We start from the raw sequence: 24,207 nt of genomic DNA on the forward strand, positions 1-24,207 counted from the left end.
GTTTGCACCCTTGAAATGGAACACCATATCTGGGAGAATGATATCTTCCATGGATTCCTCTTCAAAGCACAAGTTGAATTCTTTACTCGGATCTGGTACTGGATTGATCCCAATTACCGTTTTAACGATGGCTTCCAAATTGGACCCAATTACCATATGAGAAAGTCAAGTGATCATGAATGAACCATGGTACGAAATCACATGTGAGTGAAAAATCATGAATGACTTTTATAAAAAGGGTTTTGGGCTTTTGGGTTTTTATAGAGGCGTCTCTGTCATGTTGATTGGGTCGACATTTTTCTCTGTCGTGTATTTTGGGACTTGTGAGTTTGGGAAGAGCATTTTGTCCAAATTGGACAATTACCCATCCCTGTTGATCCCTCCTACCGCTAGTGCAATGGAGAATATCATGTCATCCGCGATAATGGTGCCCAAGGAATTGATCACGTAGAGAATGCAAGCAGGGGCAAAGGGCAATCCTAGGAGGTTTTATTGAGGATATTGGAGAAAGATGGGATATTGGTGTTACACATCCCACATCGAACAAATGAGGTGTGGAGTGCTGGTTTAAATGGACTAAGGCACCCTCCCTTAGCAAGCCGGTTTTCTAGGGTGAGTTCTACCTTGGGCCATGACAATTGGTATCGAAGCCCAAGTTTGGGCCTGTGGGCTCTGTGGCCACCATGGTCTTCGGGCCGTGGGGCGTGTGTGTGGGGGACGCCGGGATGGCAGTGTTCGCCCGGGGCTAGTAAAGCTAGCGCACAACCTGACCGCGTGGTCGCGGTCGCGGAAGCGTGGTGGTTTGTTACACATCCCACATCGAACAAATGAGGTGTGGAGTGCTGGTTTAAATGGACCAAGGCACCCTCCCTTAGCAAGCCGGTTTTCTAGGGTGAGCTCTACCTTGGGCCATGACAATTGGGTCCGTATGCAGGGTCTTCTGCAACATTATTGGGTTATTCGTTTTTTGAGTACTTGGAAGTTGCAGTTTGAGGACGATAAAGAAGACCCACTTGGATCCTATTGAGAGTGTGTGTTGTGGGGGATTGGCAGGAGCGATATGAGCATCCTTAACTACTCCACTTGATGTGGTGAAGAGAAGGATGAAAGTGGGCCGGACGGTCCAAGGGTGACCAGTAGGTGGCCTATGAGAGGCCCGGCCCAAGCTCGACTCATAAGAAAAAAGAGTTGAGCCAATCTCGGGCCTATTTTGAAGCTCGTTTAACCAACTCGAAGAAACCCGACTCGTAAACTCTATATTGCCCATTTGCCTTAGGACTGTTACTGGTATGGTACATTATCCATTGGTATACCATTACCAACAAATTGGTTACCGAAAATAGCAGAAGATTGGTATACCGTTACCAATTGTTCGGTACGGTAAATTTACCGATGATTTCGGTAACGGTAACCGTAAGTAAAGTTCAAAACCGGTAAATTTCCCGATTACCGACATATATATTAAATATATATTAATATTATTTTTAGTTTTAGTTTTATTTAATTATGACCATTAGATTGATCTAATTTAATCTAGACCATTGATTATTTTTAGGGTTATCATTTATATATCACTCGTAGCAATTTCATTAACTTTAAAGCAGCGTTTGCTAGATAACAAAATGCTTTGTTGGTATTGATTACATGTTTTTCTTCTCCCTTTCCATTATGGTCTTTTATCTTTATTTATCTTGTTTCTTCTAGCTTTCCTGCTATGGAGTTTAAAACACTTCGGATACTAAAAATATTAGAAATTAATGAAATGAAAGATTTTCCGTTATAGATTGTTGGAATAATGTTATGTGAATTCTCCTTTCTTTTTTTCTCCGATTGATAGGTATTTTCTCTTATTCACATGTAGCACAATGATCATTCTCATTAATCTATCATTTTTATTATTGGTATTGTAGGCAAGATGAAAGTGTTGTAGTTTCATACAATGACTATTAAGCACAATGCTACTTGATGCATTTTTTTTCTTCTCTTTTTAAAATAGGTTTAAGAATTGGTAAATTTACCAATTACCGACTTACCATTACCGATCGATCGGTATACCGACTCTTCCGGTAACGGTAACGGTAACATTTTTTGAGTTACCGAAAGAATTGGTATGGTAACGGTATTCCGTGTTTGGTAACGGTAACCGTACCAATAACAACCCTAATTTGCCTCACACACTATCAATCTATCATCCTTACAAGACACAATCCATCACTATCAGTAACCCTGTCGATTATTCTAGACTTCATCTACTTTCCACAGCAGCCGCTAGTGCTAGGGTTTTGATTCGTCGATTGTCATCAAAGACTCGAAGTTATTAGAATTGAAGTAGAAGCTTTCAAATGTCTGATTCAAAATTTGGTGCAGTCTGTTGGAGCAAATGAGACTTGTTTTTCTTTAAGGTCATATTCCACCTGAAAGTTTACTTGCGCTACGTTCCCAAAAATTGGAAGATCATTATTCGGGAAGATCATCATACAAACCAACCCATTATAATCACTTGTAAATGTGTTTATAGGTTGTAAACGGAGGTCTGCCCCTGTAAAATGGAACACCATATCTGGGAGACTGATATTTTCCATGGATTCCTCTTCAAAGCACAAGTTGAATTGTTCACTCGGATCTGATACTGGACTCATCCCAATTACCATTTTAACAATAACTTCCAAATCATTGTACATGTTTGATGGCAACATTGTAAAGGTCGTTCCAGAATCTATTATGATATTACCCAGACTTTCATGTGTCTTTGTTCTGTTATTTCTAATGCTGACACCTTCAAGAGTAAGGTGATAGAAATGGGGATGATTCATGGGTACAAGTTTAGTTGAAACTACTCCATCCGTAGAGATCTTTGCTTCTGATCCGAATCTAAGCTTACTACTAGAAGTGGTCTCATTCCAGCGAAGCAAGCAATAGGAGAATTTGTGCTCAATTTCAATCCCAAGTTGAGAAACCAATGACAATGGCCCAGGTCCAAGGCCAACAATACCTTGTAAATTACTATCAAATCCATGATATATTTTACTACATCCGAATATTGATTCAAGGAAAGAAATTGATCCACCACTTGTTGTATTTACAGTGAAGGTCTCACTGCTCAGAATTCCATTAGTATATGATCCTTCTCCGTACCTATAAGAGTACTTGCACTCGTTTGAGCCCCCACGCTCCTTTATGTCGAGATCCTTGCAAAAAATTGTGTCGTAATCAATTTCTCTGTAGGATGAGGATGTTTTTGGATCAAAGATTGATGTATGTGGACGGAATTTTTTTGCATAAGGATGGCATCTTATCCACATAAGGTTACTTCCTGTGTCTGCAATAGCAATGAATTTAGACGGTGGGGTACCAATATATAATTTCATGAGATAATCACCTTCATTTGGAATCATCACAGAGGAAATTTCTTTTTCGCTTGTACGCAAATATTGATAGAAGAGGTTGACTCGACTGAAGGAACGCATAACGGCTTTTCTCAAGTGCTCAATCGGAGTGAGAGATTGGTTATAAAGGGGGGATAGTTGCGAATCACGATGAATAAGATTGATGCTAAAACTGATTTGCTTGGCTTCAGATAGAGATTCAATCCCTAATAGGAAAAAAATAAGAACAAAAATAAAGATTAGTTGATGCATTATTGAAGTAATTGTAAGAGTAGTGAGGGAACAAATATGAGTTTTTGATGTTTATGTTATGTCACATAAATAGCCAAAATTGGCGATGTTCAATCTATGAATTGAAATGCATAATGAACTTTAAAATGCGTTTCTTAGTTTATTTTTTTAAAAAAAAATCAAAATCGATGGACCAGCCATATATTTGAAGCACCATAAACAAGAACAAGAATCATTTCCTGTTCTTGTTTAATAAACAAATGGAGGCATCAATAAAATTTGGATTTAAGTGAGCATCATTTATATTATAATATGCCCCTTTCATTTGAGTACAAACTACAAGGTGAAAATGCTTATGATATAATCGATACGTCATTCCGTCATCGCAGAGTGACATGGCAAATTCAAAAGGAAATAAAAAGGATGGGCTGGTTGGAACGGATTCCAACCAAAAAGCAACCCAAGTGCTCTTGGGCAATTTTCACGACTGGCCCAACCTTGAGGTAATTCGGCCCACATCTTGGAAGGCCTCCAATCACAAAATTTTTATTAATATTTATTATTTTTTCTTTTCTTAAACTAATAGAGCTTTTTGTAATTAAAACGATCTTTAGACCCTTTTTTTTTTCCTTTCTCAAACACTAATGGATTCACTAATGAGTAAGAGATTTATAACATTAACAATTAATTATATTCATATTCATATTATATCATTCTAACTCATTTTTTTTTTAAATTTAGTTCACATTACATTTGATATTTATTTTTCATAGTTGATAGAGGTGAAAATTGTACTCTCTTGTTCGCGTATGCATATACATTTTCAACCATTTTATTTATGTGAGGGATTGTTGAAAAATTCGTATCTTTGAACATGAATCAAGTGGAGTCTTCCTATCAATAAATTTGAGTCTATGGTGGAGTTAATAGAGCCTTATAGCCTATTGGGACACTACTATCATGTAATTATTTGTTCAAATCCATGAATTTAAATGAATAAAAACGGGTTTCAAAGTGAACATTTTGTAATGGTAAATTAGAGAAAACTTGACTAGCTCAATGTGTTCATAAAGGTAAATTTTGAACATGTTACCTATGCTTAGGATTGTACAAAATTATCGAAATAATCGAATAGATTGATAACTGAATTGATTCATCGGTTATTCTCCAAAAAAATTATAGATATTTCTTTAAAAAATTGATCGAAATAATCATTTTTAACCGATCAATCGATTAAATGTATCTCAAGATTTCATCTCTTCCGGGTCACCTGCCTCTCGTTTGTCATTGTCGCTACCTAGCTATTTATGTGCACATTTCAATCAAAAGAAAGTCAACAAATGAAACTAGCTATTAATATAGAATGACTATTAGTATTTCTAGATTTGAAAAAAAAATGAAACTCGCTATTAATATAGAATGACTATTAGTATTTTTAGATTTGAAAAATAAATGACATGCCTCAACAACACAACAGGTGGTGGTTGTTGAGAATTTGGATCGGGAGTGAGCTCACGTTACATGGGCCTTACACATGTGAGTTTACTTGACATGGTGGAAAACCCATCTTTACTCAAAAACTTAAGCCATTAGGGACCTCCCATGCCTTATAACCCACACTTTTTTTTTTCTTCTATTTTTCATGCCTTATAAATCACACACTTTCTTTCTATTTTTCTAATGTGACACTTTGTGTAGCTGTTCCAACAATGGCATAGAGAGGGAAGAACTCATACAGAATAACTTCTAGCAACAACCCAGAGAGAGTCAAACTAGGGAAAATCATGCATCATCTGAGAAAGTAGGTAACTAAACTCAATGCAAGGAGTGATCAATCAAGATGAAAATGAGATTATTGTTTTTTTTTTAATTTTTAATTTTGTGTCGGGTAGGAGTATGCGAATCTGTGCACATGCCCCACCTACCAATGGTTTACAGGCCATTATGTTCGATAAAAGCAACGAGGAAGCTGCTATAGAAAAATATTAGAATTATTAGCACCGACTTTACGTAGTTTTAGATATCAAATCCATCATCTCCGGTCAAAGACGGCATATATATATATATATATATATATGTTATAAGAGATTACGTTTGGTTCAGTCTTCACCTACTCCAGTAGCCCCCTATGTACACATGCACACCCTGGTCTTCATTAGCTACGCCACTGTGTGTCTATATATATATATATATTAAGGCTTGAAACAAATTTTTTACAATTTATCATTTTTTAAAGGAATTAGTTTTTAAGATAAATCTTGTGAAAATATGTGAAGGAAAACCCAAAATCTGAGACCTTTAGCTCAATCAACTTATCATTGATTTGATCTAAAGTTAATTATTAATTATAATATGCCTAACCTGCCTAACTAATTATGAGTAAAGTCGAGAGAATCACTAGTAATTCAAATAATATTCATGTATGTAGTATCTCATACAGATTTCGAGTTCGAACCTCTCCTATCCTCCAATCCTTGTATTCAAAAAAAAAATCTGAATAAAGTCATTATAATATTTATCTTCAATTATATAGAAAGTGATAATAACCAAAATCATCTGCTATGAAAAATCAAAACAAAACATATCCAGTCAATTCCACCACAATAATTAAATGAAATTAGGTTTATAAAAGTAAAGATGCTAGTAATGCCCACAGAAAGTGAAGCCAAGATGGATGATTTGGTGTTACACAGAGAGGACAGACATTTTCAAAGCTGTAGCTCTCCATCATCATCAACCGAACATTTCTCTCAAAAGTTTGGAGTTGGCGGCTACATGAGTCTATAAGGACATCATTGAGAATCCATCACATGTATTTGTTTTCTCCATTCATTTCTATCATAGATCATACAATATTCATTCATTTTTATACAAATTCTCTCAATCCTCCTCACCGCCGCACATCTATCTCTACGTTGAACATATTCATACCATTTTAAATAATTTTCTCTTAACTTATATTATCTCTTTGAAATAATAAATTAACAAAATGAACAGGAGAAGACTTTTCTCTTTGAAATTATTGCCAATTACAAAAGTCCACATTTTCTCTCCTTTATTCTCTGCTTAGTTACCAGCCTCTATCATGCAAAGAAATAATAATAAAGATAATTAAATACCAACTCAAAAGTCACATATCAATGTCATTCATTCACACTGCAAGACTATTCTTTCTTTTCTTTTTTTGACATTTTTTACAAAGGATAAATACTAATCAAAAGTACTATAATGTACTATGGATAAATTGGGTAGTGATGGAAGGTAAACACAAAAAATCTATATAAAGGAGAGACAGGATTGCACAACCAAATTAGATATCTTTTGTAGTGCTAAAAATGGGGAATAGAGGTTCCCCAATGACTTCTCTTCTTGCCACTCTTGTGGTGGTTTTACTCTCCTTCATTAGCTTGCCATCAGAAGCTAGTGATGATCACTATACCTACTCTTCTCCACCACCACCCAAGAAGTACCCCCCACCACCATCTCCTCCTTACAAGTACAAGTCACCACCACCACCTCCACCACCCAAGAAGTATCCACCCCCACCATCTCCTCCTTACAAGTACAAGTCACCACCTCCACCTCCACCACCCAAGAAGTATCCACCCCCACCATCTCCTCCTTACAAGTACAAGTCACCACCTCCACCTCCACCACCCAAGAAGTACCCACCACCACCTTACCATTATAAGTCACCACCTCCACCACCACCAGTTTACAAGTCTCCTCCTCCACCCAAGCCATACAAGTATAAGTCACCTCCACCACCACCACCTCCAGTTTATAAGTCTCCACCTCCACCACCACCAAAGAAGCCCTACAAATACAAGTCTCCTCCACCACCACCTCCTCCTGTACACAAGGCACCACCACCCCATTACATCTATTCATCCCCTCCTCCTCCTCCTTACCATCACTAGAGAATGGTTTATCTTCTTCCAGGTAATTAAGCTCCCATTACACAACATTAGTTACATGCATTACTTACAATCCTAATGGCAGCCACTCTTTCCATGCATTACACAACATTAGTTACATGCATTACCATATAAATGTACCATGTGTTGTTATTTACTAATTTTACTATAATATTCTTGCAGGAAAAGGAGAGGAATATACGCGTATAATAAATTAAGGGATGCCATTGAAGATTATATTTGAAGAGGAAAAATAAAAAGAAAATAGGGGACAAATTAGCGACTTTCCTCCTTTTTATCTATCATTTATGTATCTTTGTTTTGTTTAAAAGGAATATAATATATAATAAAAAAGACATGAATGTTTCATGTATATCGACAAACGAGTTCGTGCCTGGTCCACATGACTTTTTTTCCAACAATCGACACAAGCCCATATTATTATGTGATTTTCAAAATTGCTGCCAATATTCAAAATTAAGGGCTTGATTTTTGAATCGAAAATGATAAACATCCCAGTAGTTTGATATTCCAGATATCTCAGCCGTTGAGTTGTATGCACAGGATTCAAGTGAATTTATAGGCCCCACATGATGCACATAAAATTCTGTGTGTACTGCTCAACAATTGAGATAACTGGGATACCACTCCTATCATAATCGTTTTACAATATACTCCATATAATAAACATAATTACAGCACTTGCAATCAAGTGAAAATCATCTGCAAGATTAGGACTTTAATTTGCGAAGATTATTCAATTAAGCTATAAAGTCTTGGGACACATTTTCTTATGAGTTGATTGACAACTAAATGTAGACTGGTTAATTAGGGGACTGAAGACATGGATGAAGAAGGCTCAGTCCTCATTCAATAACGCATTTAACAGCTTTGTGGATTTGTAAATGAGAAGACTAATTCATGCTTCAATAAATAAAGGATTACAAATGAGAAAAATTAATTCATGCTTTAATTTGTAAAGTCATATATATGTAGCTACTGCATCATTAAATGCCGGGCATATATGTATTCTAAAGTCTTGGGCACAGGAATTGAGAGCGGTTGCGAAGGGCAGCTGGGGGGAAGGTTGGGAAAGGTTGGTGAACTGGAAGTTCCCATAGCATCGATGGATGAGGTGAACTATTGTTTTAAAACTAAACTTAGGAGGAGAGTGCACGTTTATTTAGGAATTAGGAGGAGAGGATTCGCAAGAGTTCCATTCAAAAAATATTTAAAAAATTCTTTCAAAAAAAAGATGAAAATTATATGCACCCCAAAATTAATTAAATACACACTAATTTTAAAAACATAACATTCAGTAATACAATCCATTATCTTTTTTTTTTTTCAAAAAACAACTACACTCCTCTTCTTCTTCTTCCTCTGTTAGAGTTTCTTCAAAGAAACCAGTCCCCTTTACAGACTAAACATATGCTGAATCAATTAAGGGGTTGGGATATACCTTAATGGATGAATATTACTGAGACAGAGATGTACGTGAAGGTAATAATATGATTGTTTAGTGAACGTTTTTGCTAAATAAGACGCCACAATTGTACAAAAATTATGTACTTGGAGTGGGCAAAAAGATTGACCCTGACAAATCAAACTTTGGATGTCCAAATTATAACCCTTGAATATTCGATTACTTAGTCATAACAAGGCTTCTCTCTCGATGACCAAAGGTGTACTCTACCCCATGAACATAAAGTGGAACAAAGAAAATATGGGCACCATAAAGAAAGAAGTTAGAGCAATCACAATTGTTGTTTTTTACTGGGACATGGATAATATATTGAGATTTGTTTTTTGTTGATGTGATTGTATTAGGAAACCTGTTTTGCTGATGTGATTGAGAATGAAAATAAAATGGCTTTTTTATTAATACAATAATGTAAATTTGTTGATTTGATTTTTTTTTTAATAGATGTAAGACTCATTATTGATTTAATGGTAAAAATGTGTGTAGGGTTGATCCCATTTTAAAAGGAGCCAACATATGGACAGGACAAACAACATATCCCCTCTTGGGCCCAACAAAAATGGATCAATAAAATCCAATTGTTGTACCATGAACAGTGTTTGTTGACCAGCAAAAACAACTTTTTGTCATGGACAAGTAACTTTCGTTCAAAGAATGGAGGGATCAATGCCAACAAACATTTGGGTTTTAAAATCGCCAAATACATACATACAAAAAACAAAAGGCAATTATATATATATAAATAAACAAAATGAAGACCAAGATAGCTGGGGGGAAAAGTTGGGTTTTAGTGCACGGTTACTCCAAAGGACCAAGCGGCAATTAATTCCTCATGTAAACGTTATGCAAACACATGTATTTTCACTATATCAATGGATAACATCAACTGTAGTAAAATACTCGAGTACAATGTCTTACAAGATAATTATCAAGGCGCATCAGTGTGTTAAAAAAAGGGAGAAGAAAGGACCATCCCAAAAAAGGCACAGATTGTCATTCCGCTAATTTACATCATGTTGGACAGCCTCCCTTGAAACTAAAATCTCAGTTGTACAATATAACCTGGATACCTATTGAAAAAATCCCAAGAATCCAAAAAAAACACTTTCGAAAAACGTGGTGGTTAGAAATCACGTACCATAACTTTAGCTACCATTCACTGCCACTATAGTTTCCTGGAGGGAAGGTACAAACCTTCATCAGATTTAGAAGAATGCGAATTTATGAAAGGAAAAACTGATAGATACTCTACCTCGACTTCTGGAAGAAGTGTTTCAAGTTCAGCCGTTATCTCAGAGAAAGAAGGTCGATTGTTGGGAACAGCTTCCCAACATCTCTGCATCAACTCCAATAGTTTTGGGTGTGTGTTCTCAGGAAGGTCAGGACGGAGTCCCTGGAAAAGAAGACCAAAATGATTGTTACGCATAGAAAGATAACAAGACCTAACAACTATTGTTTTAAGACTCTACAATATTATAGACTTCACATAAATTTAACAGTATGTGATGTACAACAGAATTACCAATCCCAATATGTCTACAACAAGAATCTGTATTGAACATATTTTTGTTTGCTAAAATGATGGATGGGCTTATAAGTAGATGAAATCATGTGGTGTATGCTGTTCGCATCCCACAAGACAAGAATCAGAGCCCACACAGGTGGAGAGACCAGGGTCAGGGATATTAACAGTAAGAAACAACCTCCTTTAGATTCGAAATGCTATCAACACTAATAAAGGACACTTCAAATCATCATCATCATCATTCGAGTTGGAAATAAATTGCAATTTGGAAGGTTTGAACTTCGGAAACAAAAGTGACATGACCTAGACCCCAACCACTAGACCAAATTCATCTTTTAAAGATAAACTTCTTCCGTGCGCAAGGGGCGCACAGTGGGGGCAAGCCTTGCCTCCACATAATATGTGGAGAAATTGTTTGCAAGAATTGAACATGAAACCTCCAGGTTGCACCCCCTGCAAACCATTGGACCACATGTTCACTTGTATAAAAGAAATACAACACACGTGCACAAGGCTCTCGCAGTGGGCGTGGTTGGGACATGCAAGATGTAAGCAAACTTACCCCCACATAATATGTGGGGAGACTGTTTCCAAGAGTTGAACATGTTGCACCCCTGCAACTCTTATCATTGGACACATGTTCGCCTGTAAAATAGCATCAAGTTTTTGGAAATCTATAAGCACTTATAGTCCTCCAGCGACAAAATAAAAATGCGAAGATGTAAATAACTCAGCAATAACTTAATTGAACATTCAACAATATATCCTATAAAATTAAGTAAGTACCACTATAACACAATATAAACACCCAAACCTGTCTCACTCCTAGTGCAGCTTGTAGGGGAGTCATATTATCATATGGGATCTGCAATATCAGAATATAGGCCGGGAACCATCACCTCCAAAAAAATACTTCTGCATATCTAGAATGTTCATTAAACCATAGATAAAGCTATAGCTACCTTGGCTGTCACTAGCTCCCACAATACAATCGCAAAACTGAACACATCTGCTTTCTGATCATATGGCTGATGATTTATAACCTGGATACAGGAGATTAAAGAATATCAGAAATAAATTAAATCGTAGAATCCAGCACTTTCAAGGTACATTCACTAAAATCAAACAAAGCATCCTATTTTTGTGCACTATAGAAAACACGTCAACATAGTATAATTTCTTAGTCGACATAAATCATTTCCAAATCCAGATAATAAGCCATTTAGAGGACAGAATGTTACAATTTTTTTTCATTATTACTTGATATTCCTCCTACATCATTCACCAGTAATTACCAACAATCATCAACAGCTATTATATTTATTGAAACAATGGGTTTCATAACATCAGAACAAAAGGAATGTAATTATATTGCTTAAATAATAAAATTGTTACAAACTGCTACATTTATAGTGCACGCTCTTGAAATCATAATTGAAGGGCTGGTTTCGGGTCTATATACCGAATGTGTTGGAATGGATCAAAAATAACTTGCAATAGAGACATTCACACCGCTTGATACAATCCAAATCATCGATAAACCTACAGCTACAAGGCTACAATACACCTAATTCTAGTCTAATAGCCTTCAAAAAACTAAATAAAACCGTATTGAAAGCCCAGACATTGGGTTTTAACCCTTGAAAAACTGGCCTGTCTGTCGTAGGCTTAGAATCAGATTCCTTCCCTCAACTCCTAGTGATGATGCCAATAAATAATCCATAAAGCCCTCCGGTTCCCACCAGAAGACATAGTTATAGTTATATTTTCAGTGGCATTTATAATGGCAAACAACATTCATGCACAAGGCTCTTGCAGTGGGCGGGATCGGGAATAGACATGATGTACGCAGACTTGACCCCCACATATATGTGGAGGGGTGGGTTGTTTCCAGGAATTAAACATGTGACCTCTAGGTTTCACTCCTACAACTCTACTAGAAGGCCACATGTTCGCCTGTTAGTGGCATTTATAATTTTTAAATAAATTCTTTCTCAAGTAAAGAATTTATAAATTTATAATATATAATAGGACATGAGACAATGCAAAATAATAATAATAATAATAATAATATAATTGAACATCGATATGGTCTATAATACACGATAAGTCTTAAGTTTAGTAGTGGAAATAACTCTAATAACATAAATCAATTGTCAGTAGTTCACATGTAGATAGAAACTGAAATACTAGCAGCAAAATATCATGCTAAGTCATTTCCTATCTCATATAGCAGAAAACCAATATAAATGTATTCTTTCATGTTGAAGAAAGCAACGTAAAAGGCTCAGAATTCAATGGAAAATATTAGCTCAAAAATTGTTAACCTCAGGTGCCATCCATCTGTATGTTCCAGTCTCTGCTGTCATCACTCCTTCTTGATTTTGGAACCGAGCAACACCAAAATCTGCCACCTTAACAACCTTGAGACAGAAATTTCATAATTTTATATTATTAAAAATAAAGCAACTAGTCTTTCTCTGTGAACAGATGAAAAATATTGAAAATAATGCTTAAGCTTAGGAATCTACTTAATCAACTATTCTTCCATGGTTACAGTCATTAATAGAAACTGAAGAATATATTTACCTGGGATGGATCATAAACAGATATCAATCTAAGAGAAAATAAAACTATCAAACGAGAGAATAACCAATAGTTTAATGTGCTATTTTGTTTATTGTGTAGGGTTTGTCCTTTTCAGATGAGTTATGGGATTTTAAGGTTTTCCAAGGGATTTTTTTATATTTTTTGAAGTAAAGTGGTGCTGATAACGATAACAATAGCAGTAAAAAATATAGAAAGTAATATTGCATTTGAAAAGGAAAAAAAAAATAAAGGTGACTGAGTGAATAATATCCAACTTCTAATCAACTTACGTGTCCTGAACTACTAGAAATTGGAAGTATACAGCTTATAAAAAAAAAAATGGCAGTGTACAAACATGGACAGTTCCTTCTGAAGGAGGTGTTGAACAATTGCATGGTACAGTATAACTTTATAATGCCATGAGATTGTACTTCAAATTTATATCTTTTTCTTGGTTTGAAGATAATAAACTTATAGAAAGATGGCAAAAAGAGTGATGCATTCAGGTGAACTGGATGGTGTGTGCAGGACAGCCAAAGAAAAAGAAAAAAAAAGAAGTGAAAAGAACGAAAATGACTGTCACTATTTTCACTAAGATAACTTTCATTAAAATTCTGAAACCAAAAAATGGGTCATATGAAACCAGAGAACCATTAAAAAGCCTACTGAATCACCTGCTAATGCAGTGGGCATTCTGTAGTTTCCTTTTTATTTACGTATCTATTCTGATGCAATTTAAATCACATTATTTGTATGCAGTAACACTTACATTATGAGTGTCCATCAGCAAATTTGCTGTCTTTAGGTCCCTATGGATTATGTTGTTCTGATGCAAATAATTCATTCCCTTACAAACATCAATTCCAAACTTCAGTAGTTGAGAGAGTTTCAATACATTATGATTTTTGTGCAAGTAATCATATAGACTTCCTCCAGGCATATACTCTGCAAGGAAGGAATAGCAGCCGTTAAGTCCATATTGATTAGCCAAAAAAATCAGCATGGGGTATTAGAAATCATATTCAAGTCACATATTCCAACATTATGATACAACAGATAATGCACTTACATAGAAGATGTTATATTGTAGAAGTACTTGAAGATAGACACACAATATAACATGAAAAAGAACAAGCATGCTCTTACATGTTATTCTGATTTCCTAACTCAACAGAGATACTACAGAAAGCAATAATTTGGACAAAACTTTGACATTTCTACACTCAAAAGGCCCCGGTTTGACATTTCTACACTTAAAAGGCCCCGGAAAGATGACAAGCAGATATTAGTCTTCTCATCTTCCGATTGTTTTGCATAGGCACATTTTTACTTACAAACCTTTGAACAGTAGAGGCAGACTTTAAAATCAAAAGGAGATTTTGAAACAAGGTTTTGAATCTCAAACCAAATGTTAGTAACCCTTAATCAGTAAGGCAAAATACTGATTTGATGGTCAAGACACAAGATATTCAGTACCAAAAGGTCCAAAATAACCTGAGTCATTTCGCATTAGCAGAAACATTTATAAGATTGAAACAGTTGTTCCTCTACGAAGCTATACTCCTTAAGGTTAGGATATGTCTTCATCCATTAGATGTACTACCACATGAACATCCAGCGAACAGTCATCATACTGATACAAAAATGGCGTTGCTCCACCACATAATGTAAGATAGTCACCATGCAGTCAAGAAATTCAACACATAAGATTGTAAATCATAATGAAAAAAAAATATTAAAAGCAGTCAAATTTAGAACACTTCACACACAAAAAAGAGAAAAACAAAAACCAAAAAGAGATTTTATACCTGTCACTATGCACAAATGTGGAAACTTTGTACAAGCACCAATGAAACGAACAACATTTCTATGATGGACCTCCCTGAATCCAGAATAACATCCCAAAATAAAATAAAGAAATAAGCTGGAAAACTAAATACGGAAATGATTATTAATGTTGTTAAGATTAGTTACTTTGCCATTCAACCCAATAAGTTAACTCATTGGGTTGGGGCATTTCACATCCTTTATACATATTCTAACAAATGTAAAAGAGTTCAGACATTCACTCCGGTAAAAATGTACCACAACATTGACACCAGTTAGAATGGCAACTAAAATTGCTCAGTCCATGGCAACATACAAAAGCCAAATGGAACGTAAGCATGGAACATTAAACATATAAATGACTGCTCAACTCTGTTTTTTAGTATATTATATTGTCATAGAAGCACATAAACTTTATTTACTGTTCTTTTGCCTAGAAGCCTAGAACCATACAACTCGAGAAATGTATTCTTATCATCAAAAACTATTTTCTGAAATAGCCCTTCATACTAGAAGCATTAAACTATTCACCTCAAAATTGCCACTTCTTGAGTAAATTCCTCTTCCACAGCAGCATTCAAACGCTCAGATCTTAAAACTTTTACAGCAACATCTTGACCAAGGTAATTTCCACGATACCTATCAATGAACACAGGTGAAAAAGTGAGCACGAGGAAGGATGATAAGCAAAACTGAAGCTAATAAGAAGTAGCCATTTTATCAAAATGTAACTTACAGGTCACCACAGGATCCAAATGCAATTCTTTCTTCTATCTTTAATAATCTTCTATCTATTTCCCAGTCCCCAATTTTTGCCTGTCCAGCTGATCCTTTGTTTGCGGCACAACGACCATGTGAAGAACCAGACCAGGACCCCTGTATTTTCATAAATCATTGTGAACAGTTTTATTGGCAATTAAGATTATGTTCTCGAACCCATAAAGTAGACATTGGTCAGCATTCAACAAAAGCCACATTGAAGTCAAAGAACGACATGCAAGTCCCAGACAACACCAAACTACCAAAGAATCAAATAAAAATAAACAATTGAAATGTGGAGTGAAGCCTGGTAATTCAAAATGGTAATGCATCATCAGTTCATCACACCCAGCCAAAAAGCTGAAAACAAACCTTGCATGTCTGGTAGGCCAAGAGTTCAAAATTCTCAACTTAATGTCTCAAATTATTAGGTAGCTGAGGTACAGATTCAGCTAATCAGCACTCTCTTCTAGAATAAAAATGCATGACAAAAAAAGGATGATCTGCACTAAAATACATGGACTAAAACAATAATTCAATAAGATCACCAGTTAGGAATAGAAGCACATTGGTTTGATGTTAACATGCCAGACAAGAATCAATAGACGACAACAAAGAAGATAAAGCACGATCCTTTGACAGCCAAACAATGGCCATGCAAAGAACGGCCTAAAAGAAAGTTCAGGAAACCACGGTTCTTAAAGGTAATATAGTTCAAAAAATGATCTATGGTTTTCTACTTTTCCATTCAAAAAGAAAAATATTTATGGTTTTATACCATTCAGGCCCATATTCTTATAGAAGAGAAGGATTAATTTGCATCAACAGATGGAAATTTCACATTTGTGTTGGAAAATCTGGCTTCCTACACAATAAGGGCACATCAAGAATGACATATCCGTTTCAAAAAGAAAAAGAATGACCAAGTTGAGCTGAGGGGGCAGACAATTCAAAGAATGGAAGGTCAGGCTCAATAATTTACTTCCAGCTTCAAGGTCTGCAAAGTGAATCAGAAAGTAAACAAAGAACTGAGGGTATATTGAAACAATTGTTTACCTCATGTCTAGCTACTGCTTTTTCCATAGCCTTATATAAATCATCTGTATCCTGGCCACAACATTGCAAAGTCAGCAACATTTGGACTCAGCATAGATCCCTGTCATAAAAGGAATATAATCACAATGCTCCTTAATATATTACGAGGCCACTGTCCTGGTATACAGAAAATTTTGTTCATATGAATGGATACTGAAACTTTTAAAACTAGAAGGGGAAAAAAGAGTAGCATCAACTGCATGTACTACATGAATATCATACAAGTATGGGTAGAAACACCGAAGCATCAAAGCGCTTGGTATACATACAAAATAAAAGACATACGCAGAAGCCCCCGTGTGCGGGGGGAGAAGAACTTGTGCAATAACAGAACTGCCTCCTTACCACAACTCATCCTTAGAATATAGGAGGTAAAACCATGACAAGAAAGAAAGTAGAAGTCCCTAAACAATAACATAAATGCAGTACTAATTGCATTCTCATCCATAATTATAGGAAAATAAGTAATTTATGTAGAGACAAATGATTCAATATAGAAAAAATAATTAAAAGAAGAAGAAGAAGATATCAGGAAAATTTCTAGCCCAGAAAATATGAAAATAAAAAGTCTGTGAAGGATAAGGAGAAGAGTGAAAAAAACAAAAGAAAAGATAAAGTAGAAAAATACCTCAGTAGGCCAGCCATCCACCACAAATACGTCTAAGGAGTAGCCATCTGTTGTTGAGAATACATGTGCTTCACGGATGTTAAGTCCAATATCAGAAAGCAAAGCAGAGAGCTAGAAACATTGATCCAGCATCAGAAGAAAATCATAGTTTCAAACCTTCATATATGTATCATATTTAAATACGTCTACAACATATAAAGTAATCTAGAAAAGACTCAATCCATTTCTATAGCTTAAAGAAAGTACAGAAAACTTAAATATAAGAACCTATTTCATACATTATACAACACATTGAATAACATAACAGTTAAACACTAAATATCACGCTCTAGAAACAATGCTCTTTAACATTTCCGCCAATTGTGGATGCTTAAAGTACGAGACAGCAGAGTATTCAGGTCATTTGTCATCATTTATATAATTTGAATGCCCTAGATTTGTATAATACTATATTAATGGTGTCTTTTAATGCAACACTGTATTGTTCCATTTATGCATCCTCCCTTGTTTAAACCCCTTTTTTGTGGGAACCTTGGGCACACATGTTATTTAACTATACAAATACCCATATGTTAGGTTCAAACCCATTCGTGCAGAGTCAGTTATGGACATTGAAGCCAATGAATGATGGCAAAATCACAAAATGATTGATGGACAATAAAATTAATGAAATATTTCAAAATAATGCTTTCAAAAAAAGGTTTTGAGAATAATATTCATTTATAATCTTAGAAGCTAAACAGAACAGATGCCCTGGTGAATGATTGAGAACATCCTCACATGGGAGACTAGTCATTCACAAATTTGTTGCATATATAGGAGGAAAGAACCATTACAACTTCAATTTCATCTTAGATGTATATTCTTGTTAAATTATAATCTGATACCAATTCAAGTTTTTCATGACAAAAAAATAGTATGTTAATCAATGTTATTTTATATAATTGCATACAGAAGTCCACTCAAAAGTACCAACTATTCCAGTATTCCCATAAGAACAAGGGAATGATAAAAATAGGCTGTAAATAGATCTCCAATGAGACAAACAAGATACCATAACAAAAAAAATTATATATGTAGATATATGTATATAGGTCTCTAGAAAACAAGAAGGTTCTTAGCTTAGTGGTAGCCTACTCCTTAGGACTTGAACTATGTCAAGGTTCGAGTCTTCCCTTGCACTAATAGTAATAATAATTAAAAGAACATACTTTATCAAAAAAAATTGTGTCTGACGTACCTGACTAAGAAGCTTAGGCTTGTCGACAGTTGAAAATATGACCTCATGGATTGGAACCGATGAAACGTCTTGCCTGCGAATATTTATCTACATAAAAATCATTCCTCATATACCAATTCTATGGCTACTGTAAAAAACTTCTACATCATTAGATTCCATAACACGTGCGTGATAAATGTTTTAATACAAGTTTTAAAAGAATCTTCATGTCTAAACATTACAACTTTTTTCAATGACAAAAACTGATGAAAATATGATCTCATGGATTGGAACCGATGAAACTTCTTGCCTGCGAATATTTGATGCAGCAAAAAGCAGTTAGGCGAAGCATGTAACAATATGACTCAATAATTGACACACAAGGCGCAAATCATGAAGCCCAACAAACATTTTGAACATAGGACAAGAAGTAAGCCATCAACATAAGAAGAGAAAACAACAAATATTAAAAATTGCACTTAGATCAGATGAAGTAGTGGGAAACCTTTACTCTATTTGTAAGTTTGAAGAAAGTATATATTTATTTGGATTCTCTACTCAGAAGATACTTATCAAAGACAGCTTTAAGTTAGTACAGTGATGCTCCAACTGGGAAGCAAGAAAAGAATTATGAAACCTTTCCCTATATAAAAGCTCAGCATCTCACCAATGTTCAGACATGAATTTCATTTATGTATATCACAGATTATCGTCTATCATTCTAATTCAACAAACATAAGGTAAAGACTAAAGCAGAATGTATTGGCAATGACATCATAGAACAACTAAACTAATTTTTAATCCAAGAAAATTGAAAAATGACCAAAAACACTGAAATAAAATTCTTTTCTATTCTGGAATGAAAATATATTTAAGCAGGAGGGCACCTAAGGTAGATTCAAAAAAGAGAGAATCAAAATTAGAGTTGCAACTTTCAAAATTTCAAATACTACGTGGTAGAGCCCACTTGTCTACGACTTCTACAATTTTTTTTAGTGGAAGACTACTCCGAATGTTAAACTCTAAACGCTCAAAGGCTACTCTATTTCCTTCTCTTCAAATAAGTAGGATATGCCAAGAGGCACAAAACCGAAGAAGTCATATTATGGCTCCCTTTACGCATAATGAAAAAAATCCTATGCAATGGTTACTTCTCACAGGGGACTGAGTCAGCTTTTAAAGTTACCTCCAAATCTCCCATCTATTTTGCAATGGGGTAAGAAAGGGACTGATCGGTTCTTCCTGTTACTAGCATGCGTACATCTACATACTAAGACCAGTCCTTCCTCCTCATCGACACAGGCTAAAATGAAAACCGTGGAATTTCCAAAGGGAAAATTTTGTTTCTCTTACAAGTGACCTAATTTTTAAGAGAAAAAAATGAAATGGAACCAATCCCGATAAAAGCTTAGCTCAAGAGATACCTTGCGCAGAAGTTCTCTGTAAGGGATTTTCTCTTCATGTCCTTTCTGACATCCAAATTTAGGTCTTCAAGCTTAGAGCAAGGTTCAAAGTCAACAGCACAATCCTTGGTTCTACTTAAAGGAATGACATTAGAAAGAATTGACAAGTTACGAGAACCTTACTTGTAAATGGAAATACTAAAATTCTATAAAACAACACACGGTTTTAAAATCCATGGATTGATGAGAAAATAAAATAACTACCAACAGACGCATGATGATAGAATACCTCTTATGCAATAACATGACAGACTCATTATCTTCGTCACTTGGTGGCTGTGGAATAGACATGGTGCTTGAGAATTGTCCATCATAATCACCATCTGCCCTATTGCAAAGGTTCTACCATATGACAAGGGAGAAAAATAAAAAAGAAAAACATAACAATCAGACTCTTAAAGCATAAGAAAAGTATAAAGCAACAAAAAATATCAAAAGAAACTATAGGCAATAGTAATAATTCAAAATGTTCTTGAAAGTACGATTTTCCAGTAGCATATCGCCGTATGCTACTGTACTCCACATTAGTGAACCAAGCAGTATATTTGGGCATATGCATCATAAACAATTTTTTGCTCCATGAAACAACAAATATCACATGGTACTTGGGAAGCCCTATACTTTTAATATTTATATATTTTGTCCCACATCTTTGTGTTTACCAGGAAGTTATCTTTATCTGTAACGGCATTGATGATTTTGATGTTGCTTCCAGATATAAAGAGGATAATAGCGCTATTGCGGGAGCATTAGTTACAGGATCATTTTGTGCTATGCCCAAGAACATTATCGTTTCATAACCGAACACCTTGACTGATAACCTGTTGCCACTACATATTCAAGATTTACCATTTGACAAAATAGCCAACTATATGAAGACAAAAGCTAACTCTCTCTTCCTTAAGATAATAAATTATCATGATAAGACGCTAGTATAGTCCCTTCAACTTGCTACTACTACAAAAATTAACATACTTCTTAATGTGTGTTGAGTTATACACACTTCCAGTATGTGCCAACTGCCAAGTATGAGAATAAAAGGAAAATGAAACTTAGTGAGTTCACATGAGTCTTCTATAAAAACTATGAAAATAATGCAAGTAAAGCTTTCCGTTGCTATTCAAGTTTATCAAATCAAGTTTCTTTTTATCTTCTATCTTTTCTTTCTTTGCTACAGATTGAATTACGCTGTGTGTTTTCTGTGAATAGAAAATTCACAGAAAATAGAAAACTCTAATTTCTAAATGAAACTCAAAGCAGTCACAAAAGATTAAGAACTAATTATCGAACCACTTTAAAGACACTACCTCCAAGAAACGGATATGATATACTGGCCGCTCCTCAGGATCCTGTGCTTTTGAAAGAAGTTTCTGATGCAACAAAACATCTTCTACTCTATCCATGTTAACATCAAGTCCATAACTGGCAAAGAATAAGAGCATGCAGAGAACAATATGTTTATCACTCTGCTTTGGTATAGGTTTGGAGCAATAAAAATATGAAACAGATGCAGTAGTATGAGAGAAAGGGCAAAAATATCAAATCTAAATAAAATTCAGTATCAGAATGTATTAATTAGCAAAAGGCATATACAATTCACTTCCAAAAATCAAAAAATTCAATCAAATCAGAAGAGGGAACAGTTTCGCCATTTTAGCAACACATTCTCAATCCTATATCACCCTTCCTAACTCATGGTATCTAGAATTAAAAACAGAACACTATACATGAACCAAATGAAGCACAAGCCTACATAAATACATAACATATATATAGTATATATATATATATATACACACACACACATACTTATAGATATATATCAGTATATTACCTGCGTTAACAAAAATTGAAATACGGATAACAAATCAAATACGGTAAAACCAGTCATTACTCATGAATCCAAAGATAGGATCATCTCCACATACACACTTCTATGCATTTATATATACGTAATCAAGAATAGTTATCTCCATAAGCAGCGGCACAGTATTTACGACGGGAATTCGAAATACCTAGCGGGAAGTCGGTTGAAGTGAGCGTCGAGCAGCTCCCGAAACTCAGGATTGGAGACGGTCTCCCCAGTACCGATCTCTGTCAGCCGATTGTAGACATCATTACGTACATCGTAGTTAGAGAAGCTCCCGAAGCCTCTCGGCGGCGACGAACTCTCTCCAACTCCTTCCGTCAAGTCCATGGATTCAGTTTCTAGTCAAGCAGCCATGAGCGCCGAGAAAGAGAGAAGGTGAGAAGGTGATCAACAGAAGAAGAGGATCTTTGACTGTTAGTGGAATCTACAAAAGAAAAAAGGAGCTATTTTTGGAAATTTAGATGGGACGTGAAGGGTAAAATCGTCTGGAGAAAACTATTATTTGCCTGGAAGGCTGGGGATGGAGGAATTGTTGAGAGAGAGAGAGAGGCGTTCAAACCTCAGAGGACTGCCAGGTTTGATTTGGTGTGAGAAAAGGTAAGAGAAAAAGCAGAACTGAAACGGATAGTGTCGTGATCGCGAATTTCCGAGTAATAAAATATTCAGAGACCGATGAAATTACGAAAATGCCACTTTAATACAGATAACGTTACGTTCCTCACGCCATCCGCGTGTTCTGGGTAAGGGGGGAGGAGATACTCTCACGGGGGTGTCCTGATACATCATATGACAGACCAAACGTCGCCGTATTAGTGGCTACTCATCAGTTTTACACTGAGAGAAGTAAATTGACATGTGGGGATTTTACAATGTAGTACGGAAATAGAGAATAAAAAATACCTAATTATTATTATTATTATTATTATATATATAAGTCATTTGCGGTAGATATCAATATTAATTATTTATTTTGATATATATGTAGCCTTTTCTCCTACGGACATCCGTAAATAATTTCAAGCTCACCATTGGCCTTTGTTGTGGCCCACATTTGTTATCGTAGCGGGCATCCATATGTGAAAATTGGTAACGGATACTAAATATAAATATGTGATATTGATATTATCGATAACGGTAATCCGTATTTGATAACGGTTACCGTTACCGTAACAACCCTATAGCGTCAATAATGGTGTTGGCGTAATGATAAATAAGGTAGATGCACTCTTATACACTTAGTCATGTACTTATCCGGTACTACCTCCTAAAGTGAAATGAATAAATGTATAAATTGATCAGTTATTGTAAGTCATTATTATAATTTAAATTTACATAGAAATAGATTATTCTTGCATTTGCATAAATAGATAATCTAGTAAGGAATAGATTATTAATGGCATTTTATTATAAAATGGTGGAATGTGATTCGGTGGAATCCCAAGTACAAAACAGGAGAATATTCGATTAGTAATTGCTTTCTTTTTGTTTTTTTCTTGTATGAATCAGAATCACTTGATAAACTATGCTCAAGGCTTAAAAGATTAGTGGGGCCCTCATACATGATCAAGAAGCATATATATACCTTAATTGGTTCTTTTGGGTATCATTACTGTTTACTGCCATATTTCTCACGCAACATTGTATATGAATATGAAGATATTCACAAGTGAGAACAAAGAAGCATTTGTGCCCATACCCTAAACCCGAACCACTAATTGAAGTGATAAAGATTATATATATCACCCCTATTGATCACGATTCGAATCCCCCATCTCCCATTTCAAAATAGTAAGTGAATCAGTAGATTCCACGTTTTGGATTACAAATTAAAGTTTTGATAAATATCTTTCTGTAGTGACAACTTACATATACTAGTCGGCGAGAAATCCCAACATGATTTTTAAGAGTCTGGCAATGAAATTTCTCTAACTTTGAGGTCTCCCAGTCTCTCTCAAGTTTGAGGCTTCAAGGCTGCATTCAACCTGCCACAGTGCCACTAAAGGAGAAGTGCTGGATGGGCTTGCAAAAGGGTAGTCAAGAATCAAGATCCACCAACACAGATGCATTTTTTAAAAAAAAAAATTTGTTGGGGGTGCCGAGACAAGCCATTGCCATTGTAATCACTCTAACCAAGAGCAGCAGCTTATTTGTGCAAAACATATTAGAACAAGAGCAGCAGCTTATTTGAGCAAAACAGCTCCCCAAGATAAATCCG

At 35.3% G+C, this 24,207-nt stretch overlaps 3 protein-coding genes across 4 annotated transcripts; 1 reads left to right on the forward strand and 2 right to left on the reverse strand.

Moving 5' to 3' along the window:
• Window positions 1-2,351: 2,351 nt before the first annotated feature.
• LOC119993490 (probable aspartic protease At2g35615) lies at window positions 2,352-5,184 on the reverse strand. The gene is made up of 3 exons (XM_038840644.1): window positions 5,164-5,184; window positions 4,888-4,918; window positions 2,352-3,592 (listed from the first exon to the last, which is right to left on the reverse strand). Exons 1-3 carry the CDS (start codon window positions 5,182-5,184, stop codon window positions 2,352-2,354), a joined length of 1,293 nt encoding a protein of 430 aa, XP_038696572.1.
• Window positions 5,185-6,921: 1,737 nt separating this feature from the next.
• On the forward strand, window positions 6,922-7,917 carry LOC119993864 (extensin-3-like). The gene is made up of 2 exons (XM_038841159.1): window positions 6,922-7,559; window positions 7,718-7,917. The coding sequence occupies exon 1, from the start codon at window positions 6,953-6,955 to the stop codon at window positions 7,535-7,537; it is 585 nt and encodes a 194-aa protein (XP_038697087.1). The 5' UTR covers window positions 6,922-6,952; the 3' UTR covers window positions 7,538-7,559; window positions 7,718-7,917.
• Window positions 7,918-9,850: 1,933 nt separating this feature from the next.
• Window positions 9,851-22,586, reverse strand: LOC119993667 (serine/threonine-protein kinase STY46-like). Of its 2 annotated transcripts, XM_038840877.1 has the most exons (16): window positions 22,138-22,586; window positions 21,430-21,544; window positions 20,352-20,464; window positions 20,084-20,194; window positions 18,681-18,753; window positions 17,441-17,551; window positions 16,774-16,824; window positions 15,695-15,834; window positions 15,490-15,597; window positions 14,940-15,013; window positions 13,901-14,076; window positions 12,870-12,965; window positions 11,505-11,585; window positions 11,357-11,407; window positions 10,270-10,410; window positions 9,851-10,192 (listed from the first exon to the last, which is right to left on the reverse strand). In XM_038840877.1, the coding sequence occupies exons 1-16, from the start codon at window positions 22,317-22,319 to the stop codon at window positions 10,163-10,165; spliced, it is 1,653 nt and encodes a 550-aa protein (XP_038696805.1). In that variant the 5' UTR covers window positions 22,320-22,586; the 3' UTR covers window positions 9,851-10,162. The 2 variants fall into 2 exon arrangements, with proteins under 2 accessions (XP_038696805.1, XP_038696806.1); XM_038840878.1 differs by lacking the exon at window positions 20,084-20,194.
• Window positions 22,587-24,207: the final 1,621 nt, after the last annotated feature.

The sequence above is a fragment of the Tripterygium wilfordii genome, chromosome 23 (assembly GCF_013401445.1).
Source record: "Tripterygium wilfordii isolate XIE 37 chromosome 23, ASM1340144v1, whole genome shotgun sequence".
NCBI lineage: Eukaryota > Viridiplantae > Streptophyta > Magnoliopsida > Celastrales > Celastraceae > Tripterygium > Tripterygium wilfordii.